This window comes from Schistocerca gregaria, unplaced genomic scaffold (genome assembly GCF_023897955.1).
Source record: "Schistocerca gregaria isolate iqSchGreg1 unplaced genomic scaffold, iqSchGreg1.2 ptg000414l, whole genome shotgun sequence".
Taxonomy (NCBI): Eukaryota; Metazoa; Arthropoda; class Insecta; order Orthoptera; family Acrididae; genus Schistocerca; species Schistocerca gregaria.
In genome coordinates this window covers 2,158,900-2,184,274 of record NW_026061847.1, presented here as the reverse complement: position 1 = coordinate 2,184,274, position 25,375 = coordinate 2,158,900, and the positions used below count along the sequence as shown (strand labels likewise).

The 25,375-nt window shown below is 43.1% G+C and overlaps 1 protein-coding gene across 1 annotated transcript in view; it reads left to right on the top strand.

The window, feature by feature from the left end:
- LOC126311356 (balbiani ring protein 3-like) overlaps positions 1-24,748 on the top strand; it is a 56,553-nt gene extending 31,805 nt beyond the window's left edge. The window contains exons 7-9 of the mRNA XM_049992219.1: positions 10,939-10,993; positions 21,151-21,810; positions 23,820-24,748. Of these exons, the coding sequence (XP_049848176.1) occupies positions 10,939-10,993; positions 21,151-21,810; positions 23,820-24,082 (978 nt within the window). The 3' untranslated portion in view covers positions 24,083-24,748. The remainder of the gene's footprint in view (positions 1-10,938; positions 10,994-21,150; positions 21,811-23,819) is intronic.
- The last annotated feature ends 627 nt before the right edge of the window (positions 24,749-25,375 follow it).

The window sequence follows — 25,375 nt, the reverse complement described above, 5'->3', positions numbered from 1 at the left end:
TCTTCCCAAACAAGTGTGTGTCAGTGTAGTGCTTCTTCCCAAATACGTGTGTGTCAGTGTAGTGCTTCTTCCCAAATAAGTGTGTGTCCGTGTAGTGCTTCTTCCCAAATAGGTGTGTGTCTGTGTAGTGCTTCTTCCCAAATAGGTGTGTGTCTGTGTAGTGCTTCTTCCCAAATATGTGTGTGTCTGTGTAGTGCTACTTCCCATATAGGTGTGTGTCTGTGTAGTGCTACATCCAAAATAGGTGTGTGTCTGTGTCGTGCTTCTTCCCAAATAAGTGTGTGTCAGTGTAGTGCTTCTTCCCAAAATAAGTGTGTGTCAGTGTAGTGCTTCTTCCCAAATAAGTGTGTGTCTGTGTAGTGCTTCTTCCCAAATAGGTGTGTGCCTGTGTAGTGCTTATTCCCAAATAGGTGTGTGTCAGTGTAGTGCTTATTCCCAAATAGGTGTGTGTCAGTGTAGTGCTTCTTCCCAAATAGGTGTGTGTCAGTGTAGTGCTTCTTCCCAAATAGGTGTGTGAAAGTGTAGTGCTTCTTCCCAAATAAGTGTGTGACAGTGTAGTGCTTCTTCCCAAATAGGTGTGTGTCAGTATAGTGCTTCTTCCCAAATAGGTGTGTGTCTGTGTAGTGCTTATTCCCAAATAGGTGTGTGTCAGTGTAGTGCTTCTTAACAAATAGGTGTGTGTCTGTGTAGTGCTTCTTCCCAAATAGGTGTGTGTCTGTGTAGTGCTTCTTCCCAAATAAGTGTGTGTCTGTGTAGTGCTTCTTCCCAAGTAAGTGTGTGTCACTGTAGTGCTTCTCCCCAGATAAGTGTGTGTAAGTGTCGAGCTTCTTCGCAAATAGGTGTGTGTCAGTGTCGTGCTTCTTCCCAAATAAGTGTGTGTAAGTGTAGTGCTTCTTCCCAAATAGGTGTGTGTCAGTGTAGTGATTGTCCCCAAATAGGTGTGTGTCAGTGTAGTGCTTGTCCCCAAATAGGTGTGTGTCAGTGTAGTGCTTGTCCCCAAATAGGTGTACGTCAGTGTAGTGCTTCTTCCCAAGTAGGAGTGTGTCAGTGTAGTGCTTCTTCCCAAATAGGTGTGTGTCAGTGTACTGCTTCTTCCCAAATAGGTGTGTCAGTGTAGTGCTTCTTCCCAAATAGGTGTGTATCAGTGTAGTGCTTCTTCCCAAATAGGTGTGTGTCTGTGTAGTGCTTCTTCCCAAATAGGTGTGTGTCAGTGTAGTGCTTCTTCCCAAATAGGTGTGTGTCAGTGTAGTGCTTCTTCAAAAAATAGGTGTGTGTCAGTGTAGTGCTTCTTCCCAAATAGGTGTGTGTCAGTGTAGTGCTTCTTCCCAAATAAGTGTGTGTCAGTGTAGTGCTTCTTCCCAAATAGGTGTGTGTCTGTGTAGTGCTCCTTCCCAAAAAGGTGTGTGTCTCTGTAGTGCTTCTTCCCAAATAAGTTTGTATCAGTGTAGTGCTTCTTCCCAAGTAAGTGTGTTTAAGTGTAGAGCTTCTTCGCAAATAAGTGTGTGTCAGTGTAGTGCTTCTTCCCAAATAAGTGTGTGTCAGTGTAGTGCTTCTTCCCAAATAGGTGTGTGTCAGTGTAGTGCGTCTTCCCAAATAAGTGTGTATCAGTGTAGTGCTTCTTCCCAAATAGGTGTGTGTCAGTATAGTGCTTCTTCCCATATAGGTGTTTGTCAGTGTAGTCCTTCTTCCTAAATAAGTGTGTGTCCGTGTAGTGCTTCTTCCCAAATATGTGTGTGTCAGTGTAGTGCTTCTTCCCAAATAGGTGTGTGTCAGTGTGGTGCTTCTTCCCAAATAGGTGTGTGTCAGTGTAGTGCTTCTTCTAAAATAGGTGTGTGTGTGTGTAGTGCTTCTTCCCAAATAGGTGTGTGTCAGTGTAGTGCGTCTTCCCAAATAGCTGTGTGTCAGTGTAGTGCTTCTTCCCAAATAGGTGTGTGTCAGTGTAGTGCTTCTTTTCAAATAGGTGTGTGTCTATGTAATGCTTCTTCCCAAACAGGTGTGTGTCTGTGTAGTGCTTCTTCCCAAATAGGTGTGTGTCAGTGTAGTGCTTCTTCCCAAATAAGTGTGTGTCTGTGTAGTGCTTCTTCCCAAATAGGTGTGTGTCAGTGTAGTGCTTCTTCCCAAATAGGTGTGTGTCTGTGTAGTGCTTCTTCCCAAATAGGTGTGTGTCTGTGTAGCGCTTCTTCCCAAATAAGTGTCTGTCAGTGTAGTGCTTCTTCCCAAATAAGTGTGTGTCAGTGTAGTGCTTATTCCCAATAAGTGTGTGTAAATGTCGAGCTTCTCTGAAAATAAGTGTAAGTCAGTATAGTGCTTCTTCCCAATTAGGTGTGTGTCAGTGTAGTGCTTCTTTTCAAATAGGTTTGTGACTATGTAATGCTTCTTCCCAAATAGGTTTGTGTCTGTGTAGTGCTTCTTCCCAAATAGGTGTGTGTCAGTGTAATGCTTCTTCCCAAATAAGTGTGTGTCTGTGTTGTGCTTCTTCCCAAATAGGTGTGTGTCAGTGTAGTGCTTCTTCCCAAATAGGTGTGTGTCTCTGTAGTGCTTCTTCCCAAATAGGTGTGTGTCTGTGTAGTGCTTCTTCCCAAATAGGTGTGTGTCTGCATAGCGCTTCCTCCCAAATAAATGTGTGTCAGTGTAGTGCTTCTTCCCAAATAAGTGTGTGTCAGTGTAGTGCTTCTTCCCAATAAGTGTGTGTAAATGTCGAGATTCTTTGCAAATAAGTGTAAGTCAGTGTAGTGCTTCTTCCCAAATAAGTGTGTGTAAGTGTCGAGCTTCTTCGCAAATAAGTATGAGTCAGTGTAGTTCTTCTTCCCATAAAAGTGTGAGTCAGTGTAGTGATTCTTCACAAATATGTGTGTGTCAGTGTAGTGCTTCTTCCACAATAAGTGTGTGTCGGTGTAGTGCTTCTTCCCAAATAAGTGTGTGTAAGTGTGGAGCTTCTTCGCAAATAGGTGTGTGTCAGTGTCGTGGTTCTTCCCAAATAGGTGTGTGTCAGTGTAGTGCTTCATCATAAGTAAGTGTGTGTCAGTATAGTGCTTCTTCCCAAATACGTGTGTGTCAGTGTAGTGCTTATTCCCAAATAAGTGTGTGTCAGTGTAGTGCTTCTTCCCAAATAAGTGTGAGTCAGTGTAGTGCTTCTTCCCAAATAAGTGTGTGTAAGTGTCGAGCTTCTTCGCAAATAAGTGTGAGTCAGTGTAGTGCTTCTTCCCAAATAAGTGTGTGTCAGTGTAGTGCTTCTTCCCAAATAAGTGTGTGTCTGTGTAGTGCTTCTTCCCAAATAGGTGTGTCTGTGTAGTGTTTCTTCCCAAACAAGTGTTTGTCAGTGTAGTGCTTCTTCCCAAATACGTGTGTGTCAGTGTAGTGCTTCTTCCCAAATAAGTGTGTGTCCGTGTAGTGCTTCTTCCCAAATAGGTGTGTGTCTGTGTAGTGCTTCTTCCCAAATAGGTGTGTGTCTGTGTAGTGCTTCTTCCCAAATAGGTGTGTGCCTGTTTAGTGCTTCTTCCCAAATAGGTGTGTGTCAGTGTAGTGCTTCTTCCCAAAATAGGTGTGTGTCAGTGTAGTGCTTCTTCCCAAATAAGTGTGTGTCAGTGTAGTCCTTCTTCCCAAATAAGTGTGTGTCCGTGTAGTGCTTATTCCCAAATAGGTGTGTGTCAGTGTAGTGCTTCTTCCCAAATAGGTGTGTGTCAGTGTAGTGCTTCTTCCCAAATAGTTGTGTGTCAGTGTAGTGCTTCTTCTAAAATAGGTGTATGTGTGTGTGTAGTGCATCTTCCCAAATAGGTGTGTGTCAGTGTAGTGCTTCTTCCCAAATAGGTGTGTGTCAGTGTAGTGCTTCTTTTCAAATAGGTGTGTGTCTATGTAATGCTTCTTCCCAAATAGGTGTGTGTCAGTGTAGTGCTTATTCCCAAATAGGTGTGTGTCAGTGTTGTGCTTCTTCCCAAATAGGTGTGTGTCTGTGTAGTGCTTCTTCCCAAATAAGAGCGTATCAGTGTAGTGCTTCTTCCCAAGTAAGTGTGTGTAAGTGTCGAGCTTCTTCACAAATAAGTGTGTGTCAGTGTAGTGCTTCTTCCCAAATAGGTGTGTCAGTGTAGTGCTTGTTCCCAAATAAGTGTGTGTCAGTGTAGTGGTTCTTCCCAAATAAGTGTGTGTCAGTGTATTGCTTCTTCCCATATAGGTTTGTGTCAGTGTAGTGCTTCTTCAAAAATAAGTGTGTGTCAGTGTAGTTCGTCTTCCCAAATAGCTGTGTGTCAGTGTAGTGCTTCTTCCCAAATAGGTGTGTGTCAGTGTAGTGCTTCTTTTCAAATACGTGTGTGTCTATGTAATGCTTCTTCCCAAATAGGTGTGTGTCTGTGTAGTTCTTCTTCCCAAATAGGTGTCAGTGTAATGCTTCTTCCCAAATAAGTGTGTGTCAGTGGAGTGCTTCTTAACAAATAGGTGTGTGTCAGTGTAGTGCTTCTTCCCAAATTGGTGTGTGTCTGTGTAGTGCTTCTTCCCAAATAGGTGTGTGTCTGTGTAGCGCTTCTTCCCAAATAAATGTGTGTCAGTGTAGTGCTTCTTCCCAAATAAGTGTGTGTCAGTGTAGTGCTTATTCCCAATAAGTGTGTGTAAAGGTCGAGCTTCTTTGCAAATAAGTGTAAGTCAGTATAGTGCTTCTTCCCAAATAGGTGTGTGTCAGTGTAGAGCTTCTTTTCAAATAGGTGTGTGTCTATGTAATGCTTCTTCCCAAATGGGTGTGTGTCAGTGTAGTGCTTCTTCCCAAATAGGTGTGTGTCTGTGTAGTGCTTCTTCCCAAATAGGTGTGTGTCTGCGTAGCGCTTCTTCCCAAATAAGTGTGTGTCAGTGTAGTGCTTCTTCCCAAATAAGTGTGTGTCTGTGTAGTGCTTCTTCCCAATAAATGTGTGTAAATGTCGAGCTTCTATGCAAATAAGTGTAAGTCAGTGTAGTGCTTCTTCCCAAATAAGTGTGTGTAAGTGTCGAGCTTCTTCGCAAATAAGTATGAGTCAGTGTAGTTCTTCTTCCCAAATAAGTGTGAGTCAGTGTAGTGATTCTTCACAAATAAGTGTGTGTCAGTGTAGTGCTTCTTATAAAATAAGTGTGTGTCGGTGTAGTGCTTCTTCCCAAACAAGTGTGTGTAAGTGTGGAGCTTCTTCGCAAATAGGTGTGTGTCAGTGTCGTGGTTCTTCCCAAATAGGTGTGTGTCAGTGTAGTGCTTCATCATAAGTAAGTGTGTGTCAGTATAGTGCTTCTTCCCAAATACGTGTATGTCAGTGTAGTGCTTCTTCCCAAATAGGTGTGTGTCAGTGTAGTGCTTCTTCCCAAATAAGTGTGAGTCAGTGTAGTGCTTCTTTCCAAATAAGTGTGTGTAAGTGTCGAGCTTCTTCGCAAATAAGTGTGAGTCAGTGTAGTGCTTCTTCCCAAATAAGTGTGTGTCAGTGTAGTGCTTCTTCCCAAATAAGTGTGTGCCTGTGTGTTGCTTCTTCCCAAATAGGTGTGTGTCTGTGTAGTGTTTCTTCCCAAACAAGTGTGTGTCAGTGTAGTGCTTCTTCCCAAATACGTGTGTGTCAGTGTAGTGCTTCTTCCCAAATAAGTGTGTGTCCGTGTAGTGCTTCATCCCAAATAGGTGTGTGTCTGTGTAGTGCTTCTTCCCAAATAGGTGTGTGTCTGTGTAGTGCTTCTTCCCAAATAGGTGTGTGTCTGTGTAGTGCTACTTCCCATATAGGTGTGTGTCTGTGTAGTGCTACTTCCCAAATAGGTGTGTGTCTGTGTCGTGCTTCTTCCCAAATAAGTGTGTGTCAGTGTAGTGCTTCTTCCCAAATAAGTGTGTGTCAGTGTAGTGCTTCTTTCCAAATAAGTGTGTGTCTGTGTAGTGCTTCTTCCCAAATAGGTGTGTGCCTGTGTAGTGCTTATTCCCAAATAGGTGTGTGTCAGTGTAGTGCTTATTCCCAAATAGGTGTGTGTCAGTGTAGTGCTTCTTCCCAAATAGGTGTGTGTCAGTGTAGTGCTTCTTCCCAAATAGGTGTGTGTCTGTGTAGTGCTTATTCCCAAATAGGTGTGTGTCAGTGTAGTGCTTCTTAACAAATAGGTGTGTGTCTGTGTAGCGCTTCTCCCCAAATAGGTGTGTGTCTGTGTAGTGCTTCTTTCCAAATAAGTGTGTGTCAGTGTAGTGCTTCTTCCCAAGTAAGTGTGTGTCACTGTAGTGCTTCTCCCCAGATAAGTGTGTGTAAGTGTCGAGCTTCTTCGCAAATAGGTGTGTGTCAGTGTCGTGCTTCTTCCCAAATAAGTGTGTGTAAGTGTAGTGCTTCTTCCCAAATAGGTGTGTGTCAGTGTAGTGATTGTCCCCAAATAGGTGTGTGTCAGTGTAGTGCTTGTCCCCAAATAGGTGTGTGTCAGTGTAGTGCTTGTCCCCAAAAAGGTGTGTGTCAGTGTAGTGCTTCTTCCCAAGTAGGAGTGTGTCAGTGTAGTGCTTCTTCCCAAATAGGTGTGTGTCAGTGTACTGCTTCTTCCCAAATAGGTGTGCGTCAGTGTAGTGCTTCTTCCCAAATAGGTGTGTATCAGTGTAGTGCTTCTTCCCAAATAGGTGTGTGTCTGTGTAGTGCTTCTTCCCAAATAGGAGTGTGTCAGTGTAGTGGTTCTTCCCAAATGGGTGTGTGTCAGTGTAGTGCTTCTTCAAAAAATAGGTGTGTGAAAGTGTAGTGCTTCTTCCCAAATAGGTGTGTGTCAGTGTAGTGCTTCTTCCCAAATAAGTGTGTGTCAGTGTAGTGCTTCTTCCCAAATAGGTGTGTGTCTGTGTAGTGCTTCTTCCCAAATAGGTGTGTGTCTGTGTAGTGCTTCTTCCCAAATACGTGTGTATCAGTGTAGTGCTTCTTCCCAAGTAAGTGTGTGTAAGTGTAGAGCTTCTTCGCAAATAAGTGTGTGTCAGTGTAGTGCTTCTTCCCAAATAAGTGTGTGTCAGTGTAGTGCTTCTTCCCAAATAGGTGTGTGTCAGTGTAGTGCGTCTTCCCAAATAAGTGTGTTTCAGTGTAGTGCTTCTTCCCAAATAGGTGTGTGTCAGTATAGTGATTCTTCCCATATAGGTGTTTGTCAGTGTAGTCCTTCTTCCTAAATAAGTGTGTGTCCGTGTAGTGCTTCTTCCCAAATATGTGTGTGTCAGTGTAGTGCTTCTTCCCAAATAGTTGTGTGTCAGTGTGGTGCTTCTTCCCAAATAGGTGTGTGTCAGTGTAGTGCTTCTTCTAAAATAGGTGTGTGTGTGTGTAGTGCTTCTTCCCAAATAGGTGTGTGTCAGTGTAGTGCGTCTTCCCAAATAGCTGTGTGTCAGTGTAGTGCTTCTTCCCAAATAGGTGTGTGTCAGTGTAGTGCTTCTTTTCAAATAGGTGTGTGTCTATGTAATGCTTCTTCCCAAATAGGTGTGTGTCTGTGTAGTGCATCTTCCCAAATAGGTGTGTGTCAGTGTAGTGCTTCTTCCCAAATAAGTGTGTGTCTGTGTAGTGCTTCTTCCCAAATAGGTGTGTGTCAGTGTAGTGCTTCTTCCCAAATAGGTGTGTGTCTGTGTAGTGCTTCTTCCCAAATAGGTGTGTGTCTGTGTAGCGCTTCTTCCCAAATAAGTGTTTGTCAGTGTAGTGCTTCTTCCCAAATAAGTGTGTGTCAGTGTAGTGCTAATTCCCAATAAGTGTGTGTAAATGTCGAGCTTCTTTGAATATAAGTGTAAGTCAGTATAGTGCTTCTTCCCAAATAGGTGTGTGTCAGTGTAGTGCTTCTTTTCAAATAGGTGTGTGTCTATGTAATGCTTCTTCCCAAATAGGTGTGTGTCTGTGTAGTGCTTCTTCCCAAATAGGTGTGTGTCAGTGTAATGCTTCTTCCCAAATAAGTGTGTGTCTGTGTTGTGCTTCTTCCCAAATAGGTGTGTGTCAGTGTAGTGCTTCTTCCCAAATAGGTGTGTGTCTCTGTAGTGCTTCTTCCCAAATAGGTGTGTGTCTGTGTAGTTCTTCTTCCCCAATAGGTGTGTGTCTGCATAGCGCTTCCTCCCAAATAAATGTGTGTCAGTGTAGTGCTTCTTCCCAAATAAGTGTGTGTCAGTGTAGTGCTTCTTCCCAATAAGTGTGTGTAAATGTCGAGCTTCTTTGCAAATAAGTGTAAGTCAGTGTAGTGCTTCTTCCCAAATAAGTGTGTGTAAGTGTCGAGCTTCTTCGCAAATAAGTATGAGTCAGTGTAGTTCTTCTTCCCAAAAAAGTGTGAGTCAGTGTAGTGATTATTCACAAATATGTGTGTGTCAGTGTAGTGCTTCTTCCACAAAAAGTGTGTGTCGGTTTACTGCTTCTTGCCAAATAAGTGTGTGTAAGTGTGGAGCTTCTTCGCAAATAGGTGTGTGTCAGTGTCGTGGTTCTTCCCAAATAGGTGTGTGTCAGTGTAGTGCTTCATCATAAGTAAGTGTGTGTCAGTATAGTGCTTCTTCCCAAATACGTGTGTGTCAGTGTAGTGCTTCTTCCCAAATAAGTGTGTGTCAGTGTAGTGCTTCTTCCCAAATAAGTGTGAGTCAGTGTAGTGCTTCTTCCCAAATAAGTGTGTGTAAGTGTCGAGCTTCTTCGCAAATAAGTGTGAGTCAGTGTAGTGCTTCTTCCCAAATAAGTGTGTGTCAGTGTAGTGCTTCTTCCCAAATAAGTGTGTGTCTGTGTAGTGCTTCTTCCCAAATAGGTGTGTGTCTGTGTAGTGTTTCTTCCCAAACAATTGTTTGTCAGTGTAGAGCTTCTTCCCAAATACGTGTGTGTCAGTGTAGTGCTTCTTCCCAAATAAGTGTGTGTCCGTGTAGTGCTTCTTCCCAAATAAGTGTGAGTCAGTGTAGTGATTCTTCTTAAATAAGTGTGTGTCAGTGTAGTGCTTCTTATAAAATAAGTGTGTGTCGGCGTAGTGCTTCTTCCCAAACAAGTGTGTGTAAGTGTGGAGCTTCTTCGCAAATAGGTGTGTGTCAGTGTCGTGGTTCTTCCCAAATAGGTGTGTGTCAGTGTAGTGCTTCATCATAAGTAAGTGTGTGTCAGTATAGTGCTTCTTCCCAAATACGTGTATGTCAGTGTAGTGCTTCTTCCCAAATAGGTGTGTGTCAGTGTAGTGCTTCTTCCCAAATAAGTGTGAGTCAGTGTAGTGCTTCTTTCCAAATAAGTGTGTGTAAGTGTCGAGCTTCTTCGCAAATAAGTGTGAGTCAGTGTAGTGCTTCTTCCCAAATAAGTGTGTGTCAGTGTAGTGCTTCTTCCCAAATAAGTGTGTGCCTGTGTGTTGCTTCTTCCCAAATAGGTGTGTGTCTGTGTAGTGTTTCTTCCCAAACAAGTGTGTGTCAGTGTAGTGCTTCTTCCCAAATACGTGTGTGTCAGTGTAGTGCTTCTTCCCAAATAAGTGTGTGTCCGTGTAGTGCTTCATCCCAAATAGGTGTGTGTCTGTGTAGTGCTTCTTCCCAAATAGGTGTGTGTCTGTGTAGTGCTTCTTCCCAAATAGGTGTGTGTCTGTGTAGTGCTACTTCCCATATAGGTGTGTGTCTGTGTAGTGCTACTTCCCAAATAGGTGTGTGTCTGTGTCGTGCTTCTTCCCAAATAAGTGTGTGTCAGTGTAGTGCTTCTTCCCAAATAAGTGTGTGTCAGTGTAGTGCTTCTTTCCAAATAAGTGTGTGTCTGTGTAGTGCTTCTTCCCAAATAGGTGTGTGCCTGTGTAGTGCTTATTCCCAAATAGGTGTGTGTCAGTGTAGTGCTTATTCCCAAATAGGTGTGTGTCAGTGTAGTGCTTCTTCCCAAATAGGTGTGTGTCAGTGTAGTGCTTCTTCCCAAATAGGTGTGTGTCTGTGTAGTGCTTATTCCCAAATAGGTGTGTGTCAGTGTAGTGCTTCTTAACAAATAGGTGTGTGTCTGTGTAGCGCTTCTCCCCAAATAGGTGTGTGTCTGTGTAGTGCTTCTTTCCAAATAAGTGTGTGTCAGTGTAGTGCTTCTTCCCAAGTAAGTGTGTGTCACTGTAGTGCTTCTCCCCAGATAAGTGTGTGTAAGTGTCGAGCTTCTTCGCAAATAGGTGTGTGTCAGTGTCGTGCTTCTTCCCAAATAAGTGTGTGTAAGTGTAGTGCTTCTTCCCAAATAGGTGTGTGTCAGTGTAGTGATTGTCCCCAAATAGGTGTGTGTCAGTGTAGTGCTTGTCCCCAAATAGGTGTGTGTCAGTGTAGTGCTTGTCCCCAAAAAGGTGTGTGTCAGTGTAGTGCTTCTTCCCAAGTAGGAGTGTGTCAGTGTAGTGCTTCTTCCCAAATAGGTGTGTGTCAGTGTACTGCTTCTTCCCAAATAGGTGTGCGTCAGTGTAGTGCTTCTTCCCAAATAGGTGTGTATCAGTGTAGTGCTTCTTCCCAAATAGGTGTGTGTCTGTGTAGTGCTTCTTCCCAAATAGGAGTGTGTCAGTGTAGTGGTTCTTCCCAAATGGGTGTGTGTCAGTGTAGTGCTTCTTCAAAAAATAGGTGTGTGAAAGTGTAGTGCTTCTTCCCAAATAGGTGTGTGTCAGTGTAGTGCTTCTTCCCAAATAAGTGTGTGTCAGTGTAGTGCTTCTTCCCAAATAGGTGTGTGTCTGTGTAGTGCTTCTTCCCAAATAGGTGTGTGTCTGTGTAGTGCTTCTTCCCAAATACGTGTGTATCAGTGTAGTGCTTCTTCCCAAGTAAGTGTGTGTAAGTGTAGAGCTTCTTCGCAAATAAGTGTGTGTCAGTGTAGTGCTTCTTCCCAAATAAGTGTGTGTCAGTGTAGTGCTTCTTCCCAAATAGGTGTGTGTCAGTGTAGTGCGTCTTCCCAAATAAGTGTGTTTCAGTGTAGTGCTTCTTCCCAAATAGGTGTGTGTCAGTATAGTGATTCTTCCCATATAGGTGTTTGTCAGTGTAGTCCTTCTTCCTAAATAAGTGTGTGTCCGTGTAGTGCTTCTTCCCAAATATGTGTGTGTCAGTGTAGTGCTTCTTCCCAAATAGTTGTGTGTCAGTGTGGTGCTTCTTCCCAAATAGGTGTGTGTCAGTGTAGTGCTTCTTCTAAAATAGGTGTGTGTGTGTGTAGTGCTTCTTCCCAAATAGGTGTGTGTCAGTGTAGTGCGTCTTCCCAAATAGCTGTGTGTCAGTGTAGTGCTTCTTCCCAAATAGGTGTGTGTCAGTGTAGTGCTTCTTTTCAAATAGGTGTGTGTCTATGTAATGCTTCTTCCCAAATAGGTGTGTGTCTGTGTAGTGCATCTTCCCAAATAGGTGTGTGTCAGTGTAGTGCTTCTTCCCAAATAAGTGTGTGTCTGTGTAGTGCTTCTTCCCAAATAGGTGTGTGTCAGTGTAGTGCTTCTTCCCAAATAGGTGTGTGTCTGTGTAGTGCTTCTTCCCAAATAGGTGTGTGTCTGTGTAGCGCTTCTTCCCAAATAAGTGTTTGTCAGTGTAGTGCTTCTTCCCAAATAAGTGTGTGTCAGTGTAGTGCTAATTCCCAATAAGTGTGTGTAAATGTCGAGCTTCTTTGAATATAAGTGTAAGTCAGTATAGTGCTTCTTCCCAAATAGGTGTGTGTCAGTGTAGTGCTTCTTTTCAAATAGGTGTGTGTCTATGTAATGCTTCTTCCCAAATAGGTGTGTGTCTGTGTAGTGCTTCTTCCCAAATAGGTGTGTGTCAGTGTAATGCTTCTTCCCAAATAAGTGTGTGTCTGTGTTGTGCTTCTTCCCAAATAGGTGTGTGTCAGTGTAGTGCTTCTTCCCAAATAGGTGTGTGTCTCTGTAGTGCTTCTTCCCAAATAGGTGTGTGTCTGTGTAGTTCTTCTTCCCCAATAGGTGTGTGTCTGCATAGCGCTTCCTCCCAAATAAATGTGTGTCAGTGTAGTGCTTCTTCCCAAATAAGTGTGTGTCAGTATAGTGCTTCTTCCCAATAAGTGTGTGTAAATGTCGAGCTTCTTTGCAAATAAGTGTAAGTCAGTGTAGTGCTTCTTCCCAAATAAGTGTGTGTAAGTGTCGAGCTTCTTCGCAAATAAGTATGAGTCAGTGTAGTTCTTCTTCCCAAAAAAGTGTGAGTCAGTGTAGTGATTATTCACAAATATGTGTGTGTCAGTGTAGTGCTTCTTCCACAAAAAGTGTGTGTCGGTTTACTGCTTCTTGCCAAATAAGTGTGTGTAAGTGTGGAGCTTCTTCGCAAATAGGTGTGTGTCAGTGTCGTGGTTCTTCCCAAATAGGTGTGTGTCAGTGTAGTGCTTCATCATAAGTAAGTGTGTGTCAGTATAGTGCTTCTTCCCAAATACGTGTGTGTCAGTGTAGTGCTTCTTCCCAAATAAGTGTGTGTCAGTGTAGTGCTTCTTCCCAAATAAGTGTGAGTCAGTGTAGTGCTTCTTCCCAAATAAGTGTGTGTAAGTGTCGAGCTTCTTCGCAAATAAGTGTGAGTCAGTGTAGTGCTTCTTCCCAAATAAGTGTGTGTCAGTGTAGTGCTTCTTCCCAAATAAGTGTGTGTCTGTGTAGTGCTTCTTCCCAAATAGGTGTGTGTCTGTGTAGTGTTTCTTCCCAAACAATTGTTTGTCAGTGTAGAGCTTCTTCCCAAATACGTGTGTGTCAGTGTAGTGCTTCTTCCCAAATAAGTGTGTGTCCGTGTAGTGCTTCTTCCCAAATAGGTGTGTGTCTGTGTAGTGCTTCTTCCCAATTAGGTGTGTGTCTGTGTAGTGCTTCTTCCCAAATAGGTGTGTGCCTGTTTAGTGCTTCTTCCCAAATAGGTGTGTGTCAGTGTAGTGCTTCTTCCCAAATAGGTGTGTTTCAGTGTAGTGCTTCTTCCCAAATAAGTGTGTGTCAGTGTAGTCCTTCTTCCCAAATAAGTGTGTGTCCGTGTAGTGCTTATTCCCAAATAGGTGTGTGTCAGTGTAGTGCTTCTTCCCAAATAGGTGTGTGTCAGTGTAGTGCTTCTTCCCAAATAGTTGTGTGTCAGTGTAGTGCTTCTTCTAAAATAGGTGTATGTGTGTGTGTAGTGCTTCTTCCCAAATAGGTGTGTGTCAGTGTAGTGCTTCTTCCCAAATAGGTGTGTGTCTGTGTAGTGCTTCTTCCCAAATAAATGTGTGTCAGTGTAGTGCTTCTTCCCAAATAGGTGTGTGTCAGTGTAGTGCTTCTTCCCAAATAGGTGTGTGTCTGTGTAGTGCTTCTTCCCAAATAGGTGTGTGTCTATGTAGCGCTTCTTCCCAAATAAGTGTGTGCCAGTGTAGTGCTTCTTCCCAAATAAGTGTGTGTCAGTGTAGTGCTCCTTCCCAATAAGTGTGTGTAAATGTCGAGCTTCTTTGCAAATAAGTGTAAGTCAGTGTAGTGCTTCTTCCCAAATAAGTGTGTGTAAGTGTCGAGCTTCTTCGCAAATAAGTATGAGTCAGTGTAGTGATTCTTCCCAAATAAGTGTGTGTCAGTGTAGTGCTTCTTCAAAAATTAGTGTGTGACGGTGTAGTGCCTGTTCCCAAATAAGTGTGTGTCAGTGTAGTGCTTCTTCCCAAATAAGTGTGAGTCAGTGTAGTGCTTCTTCCCAAATAAGTGTGAGTCAGTGTAGTGCTTCTTCCCAAATAAGTGTGTGTAAGTGTCGAGCTTCTTCGCAAATAAGTGTGAGTCAGTGTAGTGCTTCTTCCCAAATAAGTGTGTGTCTGTGTAGTGCTTCTTCCCAAATAGGTGTGTGTCTGTGTAGTGCTTATTCCCAAATAGGTGTGTGTCAGTGTAGTGCTTCTTCCCAAATAGGTGTGTGTCTGTGTAGTGCTTCTTCCCAAAGAGGTGTGTGTCTGTGTAGTGCTTATTCCCAAATAGGTGTGTGTCAGTGTAGTGCTCCTTCACAAATAGGTGTGTGTCAGTGTAGTGCTTCTTCCCAAATAGGTGTGTGTCTGTGTAGTGCTTCTTCCCAAATACGTGTGTGTCAGTGTAGTGCTTCTTCCCAAATAAGTGTGTGTCCGTGTAGTGCTTCTTCCTAAATAAGTGTGTGTCCGTGTAGTGCTTCTTCCCAAATAGGTGTGTGTCTGTGTAGTGCTTCTTCCCAAATAGGTGAGTGTCTGTGTAGTGCTTCTTCCCAAATAGGTGTGTGCCTGTTTAGTGCTTCTTCCCAAATAGGTGTGTGTCAGTGTAGTGCTTCTTCCCAAATAGGTGTGTGTCAGTGTAGTGCTTCTTCCCAAATAAGTGTGTGTCAGTGTAGTCCTTCTTCCCAAATAAGTGTGTGTCCATGTAGTGCTTATTCCCAAATAGGTGTGTGTCAGTGTAGTGCTTCTTCCCAAATAGGTGTGTGTCAGTGTAGTGCTTCTTCCCAAATAGTTGTGTGTCAGTGTAGTGCTTCTTCTAAAATAGGTGTATGTGTGTGTGTAGTGCTTCTTCCCAAATAGGTGTGTGTCAGTGTAGTGCTTCTTCCCAAATAGGTGTGTGTCAGTGTAGTGCTTCTTCCCAAATAAATGTGTGTCAGTGTAGTGCTTCTTCCCAAATAGGTGTGTGTCAGTGTAGTGCTTCTTCCCACATAGGTGTGTGTCTGTGTAGTGCTTCTTCCCAAATAGGTGTGTGTCTATGTAGCGCTTCTTCCCAAATAAGTGTGTGCCAGTGTAGTGCTTCTTCCCAAATAAGTGTGTGTCAGAGTAGTGCTTCTTCCCAATAAGTGTGTGTAAATGTCGAGCTTCTTTGCAAATAAGTGTAAGTCAGTGTAGTGCTTCTTCCCAAATAAGTGTGTGTAAGTGTCGAGCTTCTTCGCAAACAAGTATGAGTCAGTGTAGTTCTTCTTCCCAAATAAGTGTGAGTCAGTGTAGTGATTCTTCCCAAATAAGTGAGTGTCAGTGTAGTGCTTCTTCCAAAATAAGTGTGTGTCGGTGTAGTGCTTGTTCCCAAATAAGTGTGTGTCAGTGTAGTGCTTCTTCCCAAATAAGTGTGAGTCAGTGTAGTGCTTCTTCCCAAATAAGTGTGAGTCAGTGTAGTGCTTCTTCCCAAATAAGTGTGTGTAAGTGTCGAGCTTCTTCGCAAATAAGTGTGAGTCAGTGTAGTGCTTCTTCCCAAATAAGTGTGTGTCTGTGTAGTGCTTCTTCCCAAATAGGTGTGTGTCTGTGTAGTGCTTATTCCCAAATGGGTGTGTGTCAGTGTAGTGCTTCTTCCCAAATAGGTGTGTGTCTGTGTAGTGCTTCTTCCCAAATAGGTGTGTGTCAGTGTAGTGCTTCTTCCCAAATAGGTGTGTGTCTGTGTAGTGCTTCTTCCCAAATAGGTGTGTGTCTGTGTAGTGCTTATTCCCAAATAAGTGTGTGTCCGTGTAGTGCTTCTTCCCAAATAAGTGTGTGTCAGTGTAGTGCTTCTTCCCAATAAGTGTGTATAAATGTCGAGCTTCTTTGCAAATAAGTGTAAGTCAGTGTAGTGCTTCTTCCCAAATAAGTGTGTGTAAGTGTCGAGCTTGTTCGCAAATAAGTATGAGTCAGTGTAGTTCTTCTTCCCAAATAAGTGTGAGTCAGTGTAGTGTTTCTTCCCAAATAAGTGTGTGTCAGTGTAGTGCTTCTTCCAAAATAAGTGTGTGTCGGTGTAGTGCTTCTTCCCAAATAAGTGTGTGTAAGTGTGGAGCTTCTTCGCAAATAGGTGTGTGTCAGTGTCGTGGTTCTTCCCAAATAGGTGTGTGTCAGTGTAGCGCTTCATCATAAGTAAGTGTGTGTCAGTACAGTGCTTCTTCCCAAATACGTGTGTGTCAGTGTAGTGCTTCTTCCCAAATAAGTGTGTGTCAGTGTAGTGCTTCTTCCCAAATAAGTGTGAGTCAGTGTAGTGCTTCTTCCCAAATAAGTGTGTGTAAGTGTCGAGCTTCTTCGCAAATAAGTTTGAGTCAGTGTAGTGCTTCTTCCCAAATAAGTGTGTGTCTGTGTAGTGCTTCTTCCCAAATACGTGTGTGTCAGTGTAGTGCTTCTTCCCAAATAAATGTGTGTCCGTGTAGTGCTACTTCCCAAATAGGTGTGTGTCTGTGTAGTGCATCTTCCCAAATAGGTGTGTGTCTGTGTAGTGCTTCTTACCAAATAGGTGTGTGTCTGTGTAGTGCTACTTCCCAAATAGGTGTGTGTCTGTGAAGTGCTACTTCCCAAATAGGTGTGTGTCTGTGTCGTGCTTCTTCCCAAATAAGTGTGTGTCAGTGTAGTGCTTCTTCGTAATAAGTGTGTGTCTGTTTAGTGCTTCTTCCTAAATAGGTGTGTGTCTGTGTAGTGCTTATTCCCAAATAGATGTGTGTCAGTGTAGTGCATCTTCCCAAATAGGTGTGTGTCTGTGTAGTGTTTCTTCCCAAACAATTGTTTGACAGTGTAGAGCTTCTTCCCAAATACGTGTGTGTCAGTGTAGTGCTTCTTCCCAAATAAGTGTGTGTCCGTGTAGTGCTTCTTCCCAAATAGGTGTGTGTCTGTGTAGTGCTTCTTCCCAAATAGGTGTGTGTCTGTGTAGTGCTTCTTCCCAAATAGGTGTGTGCCTGTTTAGTGCTTCTTCCCAAATAGGTGTGTGTCAGTGTAGTGCTTCTTCCCAAATAGGTGTGTGTCAGTGTAGTGCTTCTTCCCAAATAAGTGTGTGTCAGTGTAGTCCTTCTTCCCAAATAAGTGTGTGTCCGTGTAGTGCTTATTCCCAAATAGGTGTGTGTCAGTGTAGTGCTTCTTCCCAAATAGGTGTGTGTCTGTGTAGTGCTTCTTCCCAAATAAATGTGTGTCAGTGTAGTGCTTCTTCCCAAATAGGTGTGTGTCAGTGTAGTGCTTCTTCCCAAATAGGTGTGTGTCTGTGTAGTGCTTCTTCCCAAATAGGTGTGTGTCTATGTAGCGCTTCTTCCCAAATAAGTGTGTGCCAGTGTAGTGCTTCTTCCCAAATAAGTGTGTGTCAGTGTAGTGCTCCTTCCCAATAAGTGTGTGTAAATGTCGAGCTTCTTTGCAAATAAGTGTAAGTCAGTGTAGTGCTTCTTCCCAAATAAGTGTGTGTAAATGTCGAGCTTCTTCGCAAATAAGTATGAGTCAGTGTAGTGATTCTTCCCAAATAAGTGTGTGTCAGTGTAGTGCTTCTTCAAAAATTAGTGTGTGTCGGTGTAGTGCTTGTTCCCAAATATGTGTGTGTCAGTGTAGTGCTTCTTCCCAAATAAGTGTGAGTCAGTGTAGTGCTTCTTCCCAAATAAGTGTGAGTCAGTGTAGTGCTTCTTCCCAAATAAGTGTGTGTAAGTGTCGAGCTTCTTCGCAAATAAGTGTGAGTCAGTGTAGTGCTTCTTCCCAAATAAGTGTGTGTCTGTGTAGTGCTTCTTCCCAAATAGGTGTGTGTCTGTGTAGTGCTTATTCCCAAATAGGTGTGTGTCAGTGTAGTGCTTCTTCCCAAATAGGTGTGAGTCTGTGTAGTGCTTCTTCCCAAATAGGTGTGTGTCTGTGTAGTGCTTATTCCCAAATAGGTGTGTGTCAGTGTAGTGCTCCTTCACAAATAGGTGTGTGTCAGTGTAGTGCTTCTTCCCAAATAGGTGTGTGTCTGTGTAGTGCTTCTTCCCAAATACGTGTGTGTCAGTGTAGTGCTTCTTCCCAAATAAGTGTGTGTCCGTGTAGTGCTTCTTCCCAAATAGGTGTGTGTCTGTGTAGTGTTTCTTCCCAAATAGTTGTGTGTCAGTGTAGTGCTTCTTCTAAAATAGGTGTATGTGTGTGTGTAGTGCTTCTTCCCAAATAGGTGTGTGTCAGTGTAGTGCTTCTTCCCAAATAGGTGTGTGTCAGTGTAGTGCTTCTTCCCAAATAAATGTGTGTCAGTGTAGTGCTTCTTCCCAAATAGGTGTGTGTCAGTGTAGTGCTTCTTCCCAAATAGGTGTGTGTCTGTGTAGTGCTTCTTCCCAAATAGGTGTGTGTCTATGTAGCGCTTCTTCCCAAATAAGTGTGTGCCAGTGTAGTGCTTCTTCCCAAATAAGTGTGTGTCAGAGTAGTGCTTCTTCCCAATAAGTGTGTCTAAATGTCGAGCTTCTTTGCAAATAAGTGTAAGTCAGTGTAGTGCTTCTTCCCAAATAAGTGTGTGTAAGTGTCGAGCTTCTTCGCAAACAAGTATGAGTCAGTGTAGTTCTTCTTCCCAAATAAGTGTGAGTCAGTGTAGTGATTCTCCCCAAATAAGTGAGTGTCAGTGTAGTGCTTCTTCCAAAATAAGTGTGTGTCGGTGTAGTGCTTGTTCCCAAATAAGTGTGTGTCAGTGTAGTGCTTCTTCCCAAATAAGTGTGAGTCAGTGTAGTGCTTCTTCCCAAATAAGTGTGAGTCAGTGTAGTGCTTCTTCCCAAATAAGTGTGTGTAAGTGTCGAGCTTCTTCGCAAATAAGTGTGAGTCAGTGTAGTGCTTCTTCCCAAATAAGTGTGTGTCTGTGTAGTGCTTCTTCCCAAATAGGTGTGTGTCTGTGTAGTGCTTATTCCCAAATAGGTGTGTGTCAGTGTAGTGCTTCTTCCCAAATAGGTGTGTGTCTGTGTAGTGCTTCTTCCCAAATAGGTGTGTGTCTGTGTAGTGCTTATTCCCAAATAGGTGTGTGTCAGTGTAGTGCTCCTTCACAAATAGGTGTGTGTCAGTGTAGTGCTTCTTCCCAAATAGGTGTGTGTCTGTGTAGTGCTTCTTCCCAAATAGGTGTGTGTCTGTGTGGTGCTTATTCCCAAATAAGTGTGAGTCCGTGTAGTGCTTCTTCCCAAATAAGTGTGTGTCAGTGTAGTGCTTCTTCCCAATAAGTGTGTGTAAATGTCAAGCTTCTTTGCAAATAAGTGTAAGTCAGTGTAGTGCTTCTTCCCAAATAAGTGTGTGTAAGTGTCGAGCTTGTTCGCAAATAAGTATGAGTCAGTGTAGTACTTCTTCCCAAATAAGTGTGAGTCAGTGTAGTGATTCTTCCCAAATAAGTGTGTGTCAGTGTAGTGCTTCTTCCAAAATAAGTGTGTGTCGGTGTAGTGCTTCTTCCCAAATAAGTGTGTGTAAGTGTGGAGCTTCTTCGCAAATAGGTGTGTGTCAGTGTCGTGGTTCTTCCCAAATAGGTGTGTGTCGGTGTAACGCTTCATCATAAGTAAGTGTGTGTCAGTACAGTGCTTCTTCCCAAATACGTGTGTGTCAGTGTAGTGCTTCTTCCCAAATAAGTGTGTGTCAGTGTAGTGCTTCTTCCCAAATAAGTGTGAGTCAGTGTAGTGCTTCTTCCCAAATAAGTGTGTGTAAGTGTCGAGCTTCTTCGCAAATAAGTGTGAGTCAGTGTAGTGCTTCTTCCCAAATAAGTGTGTGTCTGTGTAGTGCTTCTTCCCAAATACGTGTGTGTCAGTGTAGTGCTTCTTCCCAAATAAATGTGTGTCCGTGTAGTGCTACTTCCCAAATAGGTGTGTGTCTGTGTAGTGCATCTTCCCAAATAGGTGTGTGTCTGTGTAGTGCTTCTTACCAAATAGGTGTGTGTCTGTGTAGTGCTACTTCCCAAATAGGTGTGTGTCTGTGAAGTGCTACTTCCCAAATAGGTGTGTGTCTGTGTCGTGCTTCTTCCCAAATAAGTGTGTGTCAGTGTAGTGCTTCTTCCCAAATAATTGTGTGTCTGTGTAGTGCTTCTTCGTAATAAGTGTGTGTCTGTTTGGTGCTTCTTCCTAAATAGGTGTGTGTCTGTGTAGTGCTTATTCCCAAATAGGTGTGTGTCAGTGTAGTGCTTCTTCCCAAATAGGTGTGTGTCTGTGTAGTGCTTCTTCCCAAATAGGTGTGTGTCTGTGTAGCGCTGCTTCCCAAATAAGTGTGTGTCAGTGTAGTGCTTCATCCCAAATATGTGTGTGTCAGTGTAGTGCTTATTCCCAATAAGTGTGTGTAAATGTCGAGCTTCTTTGCAAATAAGTGTAAGTCAGTGTAGTGCTTCTTCCCAAATAGGTGTGTGTCAGTGTAGTGCTTCTTTTCAAATAGGTGTGTGTCTATGTAATGCTTCTTCCCAAATAGGTGTGTGTCTGTGTAGTGCTTCTTCCCAAATAAGTGTGTGTCAGTGTAGTGCTTCTTCCCAAATAAGTGTGTGTCTGTGTAGTGCTTCTTCCCAAATAGGTGTGTGTCAGTGTAGTGCTTCTTCCCAAATAGGTGTGTGTCTGTGTAGTGCTTCTTCCCAATTAGGTGTGTGTCTGTGTAGCGCTTCATCCCAAATAAGTGTGTGTCAGTGTAGTGCTTCTTCCCAAATAAGTGTGTGTCAGTGTAGTGCTCCTTCCCAATAAGTGTGTGTAAATGTCGAGCTTCTTTGCAAATAATTGTAAGACAGTGTTGTGCTTCTTCCCAAATAAGTGTGTGTAAGTGTCGAGCTTCTTCGCAAATAGGTGTGTGTCAGTGTCGTGGTTCTTCCCAAATAGGTATGTGTCAGTGTAGTGCTTCATCATAAGTAAGTGTGTGTCAGTATAGTGCTTCTTCCCAAATACGTGTGTGTCAGTGTAGTGCTTCTTCCCAAATAAGTGTGTGTCAGTGTAGTGCTTCTTCCCAAATAAGTGTGAGTCAGTGTAGAGCTTCTTCCCAAATAAGTGTGTGTAAGTGTCGAGCTTCTTCGCAAATAAGTGTGAGTCAGTGTAGTGCTTCTTCCCAAATAAGTGTGTGTCAGTGTAGGCCTTCTTCCCTAATAAGTGTGTGTCTGTGCAGTGCTTCTTCCCAAATAGGAGTGTGTCTGTGTAGTACTTCTTCCCAAATAGGTGTGTGTCTGTGTAGTGTTTCTTCCCAAACAAGTGTGTGTCAGTGTAGTGCTTCTTCCCAAATACGTGTGTTTCAGTGTAATGCTTCTTCCCAAATAAGTGTGTGTTCGTGTCGTGCTTCTTCCCAAATAAGTGTGTGTCAGTGTAGTGCTTCTTCCCAAATAAGTGTGTGTCAGTGTAGTGCTTCTTCCCAAATAAGTGTGTGTCTGTGTAGTGCTTCTTCCCAAATAGGTGTGTGTCTGTGTAGTGCTTATTCCCAAATAGGTGTGTGTCAGTGTAGTGCTTCTTCCCAAATAGGTGTGTGTCAGTGTAGTGCTTCTTCCCAAATAAGTGTGTGTCAGTGTAGTGCTTCTTCCCAAATAGGTGTTTGTCAGTATAGTGCTTCTTCCCAAATAGGTGTTTGTCAGTGTAGTCCTTCTTCCCAAATAAGTGTGTGACCGTGTAGTGCTTCTTCCCAAATAGGTGTGTGACAGTGTAGTGCTTCTTCCCAAAAAGGTTTGTGTCAGTGTAATGCTTCTTCCCAAATAGGTGTGTGTCAGTGTGGTGCTTCTTCCAAATAGGTGTGTGTCAGTGTAGTGCTTCTTCTAAAATAAGTGTGTGTGTGTGTAGTGCTTCTTCCCAAATAGGTGTGTGTCAGTGTAGTGCTTCTTCCCAAATAGGTGTGTGTCAGTGTAGTGCTTCTGACCAAATAGATGTGTGTCAGTGTAGTGCATCTTCCCAAATAGGTGTGTGTCAGTGTAGTGCTTCTTCCCAAATAGGTGTGTGTCAGTGTAGTGCTTCTATTCAAATAGGTGTGTGTCTATGTAATGCTTCTTCCCAAATAGGCGTGTGTCTGTGTAGTGCTACGTCCCAAATAGGTGTGTGTCTGTGTCGTGCTTCTTCCCAAATAAGTGTGTGTCAGTGTAGTGCTTCTTCCCAAATAAGTGTGTGTCAGTGTATTGCTTCTTCCCAAATAAGTGTGTGTCTGTGTAGTGCTTCTTCCCAAATAGGTGTGTGTCTGTGTAGTGCTTATTACCAAATAGGTGTGTGTCAGTGTAGTGCTTCTTCCCAAATAGGTGTGTGTCTGTGTAGTGCTTCTTCCCAAATAGGTGTGTGTCTGTGTAGTGCTTATTCCCAAATAGGTGTGTGTCAGTGTAGTGCTCCTTCCCAAATAGGTGTGTGTCTGTGTAGTGCTTCTTCCCAAATAGGTGTGTGTCTGTGTAGTGCTTCTTCCCAAATAGGTGTGTGTCTGTGTAGTGCTTATTCCCAAATAAGTGTGTGTCCGTGTAGTGCTTCTGACCAAATAGATGTGTGTCAGTGTAGTGCTTCTTCCCAATAAGTGTGTGTAAATGTCGAGCTTCTTTGCAAATAAGTGTAAGTCAGTGTAGTGCTTCTTCCCAAATAAGTGTGTGTAAGTGTCGAGCTTGTTCGCAAATAAGTATGAGTCAGTGTAGTTCTTTTTAACAAATAAGTGTGAGTCAGTGTAGTGATTCTTCAAAAATAAGTGTTTGTCAGTGTAGTGCTTCTTCCAAAATAAGTGTGTGTCGGTGTAGTGCTTCTTCCCAAATAAGTGTGAGTCAGTGTAGTGCTTCTTCCCAAATAAGTGTGTGTAAGTGTCGAGCTTCTTCGCAAATAAGTGTGAGTCAGTGTAGTGCTTCTTCCCAAATACGTGTGTCAGTGTAGTGCTTCTTCCCAAATAAGTGTGTGTCAGTGTAGTGCTTCTTCCCAAATAAGTGTGAGTCAGTGTAGTGCTTCTTCCCAAATAAGTGTGTGTAAGTGTCGAGCTTCTTCGCAAATAAGTGTGAGTCAGTGTAGTGCTTCTTCCCAAATAAGTGTGTGTCTGTGTAGTGCTTCTTCCCAAATAAGTGTGTGTCTGTGTAGTGCTTCTTCCCAAATAGGAGTGTGTCTGTGTAGTGATTCTTCCCAAATAGGTGTGTGTCTGTGTAGTGTTTCTTCCCAAGCAAGTGTGTGTCAGTGTAGTGCTTCTTCAAAATACATGTGTGTCAGTGTAGTGCTTCTTCCCAAATAAATGTGTGTCCGTGTAGTGCTACTTCCCAAATAGGTGTGTGTCTGTAAAGTGCATCTTCCCAAATAGGTGTGTGTCTGTGTAGTGCTTCTTCCCAAATAGGTGTGTGTCTGTGTAATGCTACTTCCCAAATAGGTGTGTGTCTGTGTAGTGCTACTTCCCAAATAGTTGTGTGTCTGTGTCGTGCTTCTTCCCAAATAAGTGTGTGTCAGTGTAGTGCTTCTTCCCAAATAAGTGTGTGTCTGTGTAGTGCTTCTTCCCAAATAAGTGTGTGTCTGTGTAGTGCTTCTTACCAAATAGGTGTGTGTCTGTGTACTGCTTATTCCCAAATAGGTGTGTGTCAGTGTAGTGCTTCTTCCCAAATAGGTGTGTGTCAGTGTAGTGCTTCTTCCCAAATAGGTGTGTGTCTGTGTAGTGCTTATTCCCAAATAGGTGTGTGTCTGTGTAGTGCTTCTTCCCAAATAAGTGTTTGTCAGTGTAGTGCTTCTTCCCAAGTAAGTGTGTGTCAGTGTAGTGCTTCTTCCCAAATAGGTGTGTGTCAGTGTAGTGCTTCTTACCAAATAGGTGTGTGTCAGTGTAGTGCTTCTTCCCAAATAGGTGTGTGTCAGTGTAGTGCTTCTTCCCAAATAGGTGTGTGTCAGTGTAGTGCTTCTTCCCAAATAGGTGTGTCAGTGTGGTGCTTCTTCCCAAATAGGTGTGTGTCAGTGTAGTGCTTCTTCTAAAATAAGTGTGTGTGTGTGTGTAGTGCTTCTTCCCAAATAGGTGTGTGTCAGTGTAGTGCTTCTTCCCAAATAGGTGTGTGTCAGTGTAGTGCTTCTGACCAAATAGATGTGTGTCAGTGTAGTGCATCTTCCCAAATACGTGTGTGTCAGTGTAGCGCTTCTTCCCAAATAGGTGTGTGTCAGTGTAGTGCTTCTATTCAAATAGGTGTGTGTCTATGTAATGCTTCTTCCCAAATAGGCGTGTGTCTGTGTAGTGCTACGTCCCAAATAGGTGTGTGTCTGTGTCGTGCTTCTTCCCAAATAAGTGTGTGTCAGTGTAGTGCTTCTTACCAAATAAGTGTGTGTCGGTGTAGTACTTCTTCCCAAATAAGTGTGTGTCTGTGTAGTGCTTCTTCCCAAATAGGTGTGTGTCTATGTAGTGCTTATTCCCAAATAGGTGTGTGACAGTGTAGTGCTTCTTCCCAAATAGGTGTATGTCTGTGTAGTGCTTCTTCCCAAATAGGTGTGTGTCTGTGTAGTGCTTATTCCCAAATAGGTGTGTGTCAGTGTAGTGCTCCTTCCCAAATAGGTGTGTGTCAGTGTAGTGCTTCTTCCCAAATAGGTGTGTGTCTGTGTAGTGCTTCTTCCCAAATAGGTGTGTGTCTGTGTAGTGCTTATTCCCAAATAAGTGTGTGTCCGTGTAGTGCTTCTTCCCAAATAAGTGTGTGTCAGTGTAGTGCTTCTTCCCAATTAGTGTGTGTAAATGTCGAGCTTCTTTGCAAATAAGTGTAAGTCAGTGTAGTGCTTCTTCCCAAATAAGTGTGTCTAAGTGTCGAGCTTGTTCGCAAATAAGTATGAGTCAGTGTAGTTCTTTTTCCCAAATAAGTGTGAGTCAGTGTAGTGATTCTTTACAAATAAGTGTGTGTCAGTGTAGTGTTTCTTCCAAAATAAGTGTGTGCCAGTGTAGTGCTTCTTCCCAAATAAGTGTGTGTCAGTGTAGTGCTTCTTCCCAAATAGGTGTGTGTCTGTGTAGTGCTTCTTCCGAAATTGGTGTGTGCCTGTTTAGTGCTTCTTCCCAAATAGGTGTGTGTCAGTGTAGTGCTTCTTCCCAAATAGGTGTATGTGTGTGTGTAGTGCTTCTTCCCAAATAGGTGTGTGTCAGTGTTGTGCTTCTTCCCAAATAGGTGTGTGTCTGCGTAGTGTTTCTTCCCAAGCAAGTGTGTGTCAGTATAGTGCTTCTTCCCAAATACGTCTGTGTCAGTGTAGTGCTTCTTCCCAAATAAGTGTGTGTCAGTGTAGTGCTTCTTCCCAAATAGGTGTGTGTCTGTGTAGTGCTTCTTCCCAAATAAGTGTGTGTGAGTGTAGTGCTTCTTCCCATGTAAGTGTGTGTCAGTGTAGTGCTTCTTCCCAAATAGGTGTGTGTCAGTGTAGTGCTTCTTCCAAATAGGTGTGTGTCAGTGTAGTGCTTCTTCCTAAATAGGTGTGTGTCAGTGTAGTGCTTCTTCCGAAATAGGTGTGTGTCACTGTAGTGCTTCTTCCCAAATAGGTGTGTGTCAGTGTAGTGCTTATTCCCAAATAGGTGTGTGTCAGTGTAGTGCTTCTTCCCAAGTAGGTGTGTGTCTGTGTAGTGCTACTTCCCAAATAGGTGTGTGTCTGTGTAATGCTACTTCCCAAATAGGTGTGTGTCTGTGTCGTGCTTCTTCCCAAATAAGTGTGTGTCAGTGTAGTGCTTCTTCCCAAATAGGTGTGTGTCAGTATAGTGCTTCTTCCCAAATAGGTGTTTGTCAGTGTAGTCCTTCTTCCCAAATAAGTGTGTGTCCGTGTAGTGCTTCTTCCCAAATAGGTGTGTGACAGTGTAGTGCTTCTTCCCAAATAGGTGTGTGTCAGTGTAGTGCTACTTCCCAAATAGGTGTGTGTCAGTGTGGTGCTTCTTCCCAAATAGGTGTGTGTCAGTGTAGTGCTTCTTCTAAAATAGGTGTGTGTGTGTGTAGTGCTTCTTCCCAAATAGGTGTGTGTCAGTGTAGTGCTTCTACCCAAATAGGTGTGTGTCAGTGTAGTGCTTCTTCCCAAATAGGTGTG